This window comes from Psittacula echo (assembly GCF_963264785.1).
Source record: "Psittacula echo genome assembly, chromosome: 2".
NCBI lineage: Eukaryota > Metazoa > Chordata > Aves > Psittaciformes > Psittacidae > Psittacula > Psittacula echo.
This window is the reverse complement of record NC_137737.1, coordinates 160,141,124-160,148,709: the sequence shown is the minus strand read 5'-3', so window position 1 is coordinate 160,148,709 and position 7,586 is coordinate 160,141,124. Positions and strand designations below refer to the sequence as shown.

The window sequence follows — 7,586 nt, the reverse complement described above, 5'->3', positions numbered from 1 at the left end:
GGGGAGTGCAAGAGGTTACATTGGGATGCAGGTGGGGGTGAAAGGGGATGAGGGGTGGGGGTACATGAAGGATGCATGGGGGTGCAAGGGAATGCAGGAGTATGTGATGGGACGCATGGAGAATGTCTGGGGGGGAATGGCGGGGGGATGCAGGGGGCATGCAGAAGGGATGCAGAGAGGGGATGCACTGGGGATGAAGTAGGGTGTAGGGAGATGCAGGAGGCATGCAGAGGGGATGCAAAGAGGGGACACACTGGGGATGAAGTGGGGTGCAGTGAGGTAGAGGGGGATGCAGGAGGGATGCGGGTCGGGGGCACAAGGGGATGCAGAGGGGAATGCCGGGGTTGATGGGTTGCAGGAGGATGCCGGCGGGGGGATGCCCGGGGCACGAGGTCCCCTCCTCCGGAGCCGCCGCGGGCAGAGCCGACCCGGTCTCCGCAGTGATTGACAGCAGCCCCGAGGCGTTACCATGGGGATATGCAAATCGAGACGGGGCATCCGCCGCTCTGATAGGCCAGAAACTGCAGTCTCCGCCCCAGGAGGCGGGGCCGGGCCGCGCTCCCCCATATATAAGGCAGCGGGCTCCATTCAGCCGCCCGGCAGCGCCGAGTACGGGCAGGGAGCGGGCAGGGGACAGGGGACAGGCAGGGGGGTGGCCCCCGCCCCTGGTGCCCGTGTCCGGGGTGGGAGGAGGAAGAGGAGGGCAGGAGAAGGCTCCTATCCCGGGGAGGTGGGGCCGGGGCAGGTGCCAGGGGAGGCAGGAAGGGGCGGGCAGGGCGCTGCCTGCTCCTCGCCATTGGGGACCGGCCGCAGGCAGCGGCGGAGCCGTGCTGGAGAGAGCCCGGTCCCGCACCCACGGGGCTCCGCTTCCCGGCGGCCGCGGTGGGGGGAAGCCAGGAGCTGAGCCCCGGAGGAGGGTCCAGACGCGGAGCCCCGGAGCGCTGCTGCAGAGCGGCGCGGAGCCCCCACGGAGGGTGCCGGAGCCCGGCTGAAGCCCCCGGTAAAGCCCGACGGAAGGTCCCGGAGCCCGGTTGGAGCCCCCAGCAAAGCCCCTTTGGACGCTTGCGGAGCCCCGTTGGGGCAGCCGGTTACACCGCGGCGAGAGCCCCGGAGCGCGGTGGGAGGAAGCGGCCCGAGTCCTCGGTGAGCGGCGGTGCCCGGGGGATCTCCCCCCGGTCCCTCCATGGACTGAGATGGCCTCGGAGCTGGCCATGAGCGCGGAGCTGCCCACCAGCCCCCTCGCCATCGAATACGTGAACGATTTCGACCTGATGAAATTCGAGGTGAAGAAGGAGCCGGCGGAGGCGGAGCGGTTGTGCCACCGGCTGCCCGCCGGGTCCCTGTCGTCCACCCCGCTCAGCACCCCCTGCTCCTCCGTGCCTTCCTCGCCCAGCTTCTGCGCTCCCAGCCCCGGCGGGCAGCCAGCCCCCGGCCCCCCGACCACCACCGCCGCTTCCCTGGGCTCCAAGCAGCAGCTGGAGGAGCTGTACTGGATGTCGGGTTACCAGCATCACCTCAACCCCGAAGCTCTCAACCTGACGCCGGAGGACGCGGTGGAGGCGCTGATCGGTGCCCCTCACCATCATCATCATCACCACCAAGGCTACGAGTCCTTCCGACCTCAGCCCTTCGGTGGTGAGGAGCTACCCCCGGCCGCCCATCACCACGCCGGTCATCACCATCATCATCATCACCATCTGCGCTTGGAGGACCGCTTCTCCGACGATCAGCTGGTGAGTATGTCGGTGCGGGAGCTCAACCGGCAGCTGCGGGGCTTCAGCAAGGAGGAGGTGATCCGCCTCAAGCAGAAGAGGAGGACCTTGAAGAACCGGGGCTACGCTCAGTCCTGCCGCTACAAGCGGGTCCAGCAGCGGCACATCTTGGAGAACGAGAAGTGCCAGCTCCAGAGCCAAGTGGAGCAGCTCAAGCAGGAGGTGACCCGCTTGGCCAAGGAAAGGGATCTGTACAAAGAAAAATACGAGAAGTTGGCCGGCCGGGGCTTCCCGAGGGAGCCCTCCCCATCCGCTGCCCCCAAACCCACCGCTGACTTCTTCATGTGAGCCGCAAACCCGGGGAGGGGGGGGGAAGGTTGTGTGTGTATGGAAGGCGGTCCCCCTTCTTTCCCCCCATTCCGTGTATGGAGCGAACCCTCCGCTTGTACAAAACCCCAACAAATGTGTTATTTTTTGGGTTTCTCACTCATATTTTGGGAAGGGGGGAGCTGAACCCCCCCCCCCCCCACTCTCCTCACCTCCCGATGGGACTCGAGGGGGGGGGGCCCGGAGCCAGCCTGCATGCGGGACGTGTACGGCCCCCCCCGGGAGCATCGGCGCTATCCCGGTGGCTTCTCCCACCCCCCCCATCCCTTATCCTACGTGTTTTACCCTCAATTTGACGTTGAGTTTTTGGAGGGCTTCCCCATAGATGGGGGGGGGAAAGCCGCCTCCCTTCCCCCCCGCCTAACCTGAGCCACGTTTAACTTATTCACCCTTGTAAATATGTAGAAATTAGTTAGTTTTTTGCCTTTTTTTTTTTTGTTGTTTTTCTTTTGGGGTTGTTTCTTCTTCCTCGAGCCTATATTTTGCTTGGTTATGAATTACAAAAAAAAAAAAAAAAAAAAAAAAAAAAACCAACCAAAATCCTTTAGAAAAGAACAAAAAAAAATTACACGAGTCTTAAAAAGTTTGTATGTAATAGCATGCAAATAATATCGAGTTAATTTAACGATGTTGGGAAGAAGCCGAATGCACTATATACAGGAAATCGATTGGGTGAAATAATACTGTTTTATAGAGATTTAAAGTTATCTATGCTCTTACGAATTAGCGGGGAGGGAAAGGGAGGGGAGAGGGAACAATTTTAGGGCGACCTGAAAGGCAATATAGTAATATATGAACTGCGAACGGTTGGCTGCTATCTCACTATGCACCAGATTTATTTATTAACCCTCGGGAAACGGAGTTGTTTGTTTTAAGCTCCATGTGGGAAGAAGGAAGGAAAAGGCACGATCTTTCTCGTGTTAAAAAGCAAGGAGAAGAGGAGAATCCGTGCTTGGAGCAACCGCGGGGCCGATCCTGCGCGGAGGAGCGGGGCGGGTTTGGTGGCGGTTGTTTTTAGACCAAGTTGCTTATTTAAACGCGGATAAAAAAAAACCCAAACCGTTAAAAACTGACTTTTGGGGTAAATCGCAATGGTCTTTGGGACAAGGCGAGCTCGGGAGCCTGGTGCATTTTAGGTACTGATCGTGCGAAGCGTTTTTAACGACCTGTTGTTTCGATTTGTGACGGTTTTAACGATGTTGCATCAAGATAAAAACTTATATTCAACTAGAGCCTGGGTCGGGTTTTCTCTCGCTTGGGGGGGGGGGGGGGGGCAGCTTTCTCTTTTCGTTTTGGGGGGGGTTGATTATTCCCTTTGAGGCTTCAGATTGATGCCAAAACCTTCCCCGAGCTCGCAGGGATAAAGCCATCGGTGGCTATCGCTTGCGAGCCAGGGACCGCCGTCGGCTCTGCCCCACCGAACCCCGGCTTTTCCCTTTTCCTGCCTTTTTTTTTCCTTGCCTTTTTTCCTGCTTTTTTTGTTCTTTTTCCCCCTAAATGGAAGATCCCGAGGTGCCCTGGAGACGTTCGTCCCCGTGGCCGCTCTAAAGTCACCTTCACCCCAGCGCGGATCCAGTTTGGTCCCAGCTTATCCGACCCCGTCCCTCTGAGCCGCTGGCTTTGATTTTAAACGGTAATAAACGATTTTTCTTTCCCTTTTTCCTTCCCCTTTTGAGTCCTTAATTCAGGAAGGGGGGAAACGCAAACCAAACACGTTCCTTCCCGAAAGGAAAGCTTTAGGGTCGGTGTTTACACGTGTTTTAGGGGGTTTTGGGACTGTTTTCAGAGACTCTGTGTCTCGGCTCTGCTCCATGCCGCTCGGGAAGCACGGAGCAATATCCTCGCAGCTTTCCCTGGTTTTGTTGGGCTCACCGGGACAATTTACGCCGCAGCCTTTGGCACAACGGATTTCTGAGCGTTTTGTATAGATTTTATTGTATATTTTCCTTCCTATATTTTCGCACAGGCAAATCCCAAGCGGGAGCTGCCCCGGCGCAATGGCCGCAGCGTGTTTGCTCCGTAAATCCCTGCCGTGCTAACGCAACCCGCTGGGATCATCCAAGCTTTGTGGGGTACATGTGGCCCTGGCACCCTCTGGTTTTACCTTCCCTGCACCCCCAAAACTCATCCCCCCGTTTCCTTCCGCTGCTTCGGTGTCTTTATTTTGCGTCCAGAGGGTTTTGAGCGGTCTGAGCAATGCTCGGTGTCAGGCTTGGTTTATTGGGGTGGGAGCTGGGATGCATGGAGACACTCTCACCCCGTGCTTTATGCACCAGTGCTGGGCAGAAAGAGGGATCTGGGGGGTTCATTGCCTATTCCTATTTATATATTGAGCTGGGGAAGCTTTTCAAACCTGATTTGAAGTAAGGATTAGCGAGTCCTGCTGCCCGCGCATCTCTTCCTCTCCCTGATTATTTTGGAGGTGAATTACATCTCCTCCGTGGGTTATTCCCAATCTTTTCCTCTCAACATCCCCCTGTCCTGACACGTTATTTTCGGGGAAGCATTTCCAGCTGTGACTAAGTAAGAGTTTGGGGAGAAGAAGGGGTTTGGAGCTGCTGCCTTCCCAAACCATCCCGGGGATCTCGGGCCATCTATTTGCTGGCTCTTGCCGTGGTCCGTTTTCCTGCAGGCACATCCCATGTGTCCCCGTGGGTCGTTCCCCCTTTTCCCAGCTGGCTGGAGAATCAGAGCTGCCTTTGGAGCTGTGTGGGGTTTTGGGGGGAGCGCTGGGGTTCAGTGTGGTGCTCTGTGATGCCCATGGGATGGCTGCAATTGCCTCCTGTGCCCCAATACCTTCCCCGTCACCTTTGCAGAGCGGATACAGCACTTTGGGGTAGAGGATGCCTGATTTCCCCCCTTTCCTTGGTGTCCAGCACTACTTCATCCCTCCTTCCTCCTCCTCTTTGATTTCTGTTTCTTTCTGGGGGTGCAGCAAGCTGGGGAAGATGCAACCTGCGTCTCTGCGTGTTGCTGGGTCAGGAGCAGACTTTGTTGATGATTATGGTGCTACCCCGTTCCCTTTATCCCTGATCTTCCAAGGGCAGCTTTAGCAGGGATGTGACCCCCAACTCCTTGCGCTGTTATTCGTTTTAATGACTTTATTTTTCCATTTATTTATTTATTTTCCAGCCCCTCTGGAATTCCCCCAAACAGGGGAAGAGCTGAAACAGGACAAGGGCATTATTGCCACCCTGGTCTTCCATGGGGGACCCCGTCCCATGGCCACTCCATAGGGAGATATGGGGGCAGAAACAAGCCCTTCTACCCCTTTACAGTGTTGGGGTGCAGCTGGGGACCCCCTGGTGATCCCCATCACTCTGACCTGCTGAAGCTCCCAGTGGGGGACCCGATCTCCTGGATCTTTCCATGCTCCTGTTTGGTGAATAAATAATAAAACCTAAATCACTTTATGCCCACATGGGGTTGATTTATGACTTGGCTCCTTGTCGGGGCTTGAAGGGCTGAAACCCCTTGCACCATGGGCTGGGTGGGGGTCTGGGTCATCCCTGTGTCGTTTTGCAGCATCTTTTAGGGTGGCTGCATGGTCTTGTGGTGCAGGACCATGTCTTTGTGTAGCATTGGGGTCTGCATGTGCATGCCCGGAGCATGTTGGCGCATGTTTTGGGACGGGGTGTATTGTGGGTGGTGTGTCAGCACGTGTCACCCCGTGCTGCAGGGCTGCGGGTGTTCATGGGTCTCATGTCTCTGCTGCAGTGTGGGATGTGGGGTGGCTCTGATCTCTTCTTAAAGCTCTTTTCCTCATTTCTCCTCATCTTTGAGCATCCTTCCCCAAGCGGTTGCTGCTCTTTGGGGTCTGCATGGGGTTGTGGGACCTTGGAATACCGCATGCTCCTTCCTAACAGGATCTGCTGCCAGTCTCCAGCCCAGCCCTGTGACCTTGGAGGGGATGAAAACAGCAGCCCCATGTTCTCACCCCAACCCCATGGCGTGGCTTTTGGGGTAAGGGTGTGGGGTTGGCCTGTGTTCCCTTTGATACCACACTCCTGCAGAGCTTTTAAAACCCATTTCCAAGCTTTTCCTGCATTTTAACACACGCTTGAAGGCACCACGGGCATTGCTGGGTTGGGAAACAGCCCAGACTCCTCCAGCCATCCCCAGTGCTGGGTTTCACACTGGGAATAAGGATGGTTTGGGGGAATGCTCAGTCCCAGACACAGCAGCACCCCGGAGCACGTTGCCCAAGCACCCATAGGTGCCCAGAACCAGTTACAACCCCCGTCAAAGCCATCCACTGACCGGTGCTGTGCGCTTCACGGCATTCCCAAATAGCAAATAGCTGGAGTGTTGCGGATACCCGGGAATTCTGCAAGCGGGCAGAAACCCACAACAGGCCGATCAATGCGGCATCGCCAGAGTGCCCCTCACTCCTTCCTCCTCAGTTATTGATGCTGATACCCAGCAGGTTTGCCATGGAAGCACTGCAGAACATTCCACACAAATCCCAGCATCCCAATAACGTGATAACTCCAGCCCTGGGATATTAAATCATGGGGTGGGCAGCTGGATGTGCAGGAATTTGGGGCTACGTGGATTAACTCAACTCCCAGCCAAATAACCCCCCCAGCTAAACAAGAACCCTGGCACTGCATCCAAGAGGCTGCATGAGATGAGCCGAGCCCCAGCTCAGTTCAGAGCTGAGATTTCTTGGCTCGAGCTGATCTTTACAGTCTGGCTCGGCTGGAGTTTGCCTTTTGCATGTTCCCTCCTTTCTGTGCTCCAAGCCCTTGATATTCCCACATCCCTGGGAGCCAAATGCTTCCCTGGTCCCCATATATAAACCATAGAGGTATATAAATGCATATATATACAAATAGCACCTGGCAAAAGAGCTCGTTTGCTTCTGCTTGCTCATGGGCTCGGCTGTGTTGGCACTCGCACAGCTCATCCCCATGGCTGGGATTTATTCCCAGGGAAGTGCAGAGTCCTCTCTGCCTTTCTTCAGCCAGTGCATCCTTGTGGCACCGATATCACCCCTAATCTCAGTGGGAGCTGAGGTCCTTCCTGACAGCCGGCACATGGATATATCCCCACACACATAACATGAAGAGGACTGCAACTGCGTTTTGATCCCAAATTCCTTGCTTTCAGGTGGGTCTGCATCACCCAGGGATGCTGCGGGTGGTGGGATGTGGGATGCAGAAGGTGGGATGCAGGATACACAGATACAGAGTGCTGGATGTGGGGTGCAGGTAGTGGGATGCAGGAGGTGGGGTGCAGGATGCAAGGATACAGAACACTGGATGCTGGATGCAGGTAGTGGGATGCAGGATATGGATATGGGATGCAGAAAGTGGGATATATGATACAGGAGGTAGGATGCAGCATATGGGATGGAGGGTATGGAATATAGGATGAACAGGTACTGGACATAGGATGTGAGATGCAGGATATAGGTGTGGGACGCAGGAGATCGGATGCAGGATGCAAAGATAGAGAACACTAAATGTGGGATGCAGGTAGTGG

At 56.0% G+C, this 7,586-nt stretch overlaps 1 protein-coding gene across 1 annotated transcript; it reads left to right on the top strand.

Moving 5' to 3' along the window:
- Positions 1 to 972: 972 nt before the first annotated feature.
- MAFA (MAF bZIP transcription factor A) lies at positions 973 to 3,218 on the top strand. The gene has a single exon (XM_080610246.1). It carries the CDS (start codon positions 1,194 to 1,196, stop codon positions 2,058 to 2,060), a length of 867 nt encoding a protein of 288 aa, XP_080466372.1. The 5' UTR covers positions 973 to 1,193; the 3' UTR covers positions 2,061 to 3,218.
- Positions 3,219 to 7,586: the final 4,368 nt, after the last annotated feature.

Excerpts from the sequence above, each read along its gene's own strand:
- MAFA (XM_080610246.1), top strand. The coding sequence starts at position 1,194 with ATGGCCTCGGAGCTGGCCATGAGCGCGGAGCTGCCCACCAGCCCCCTC.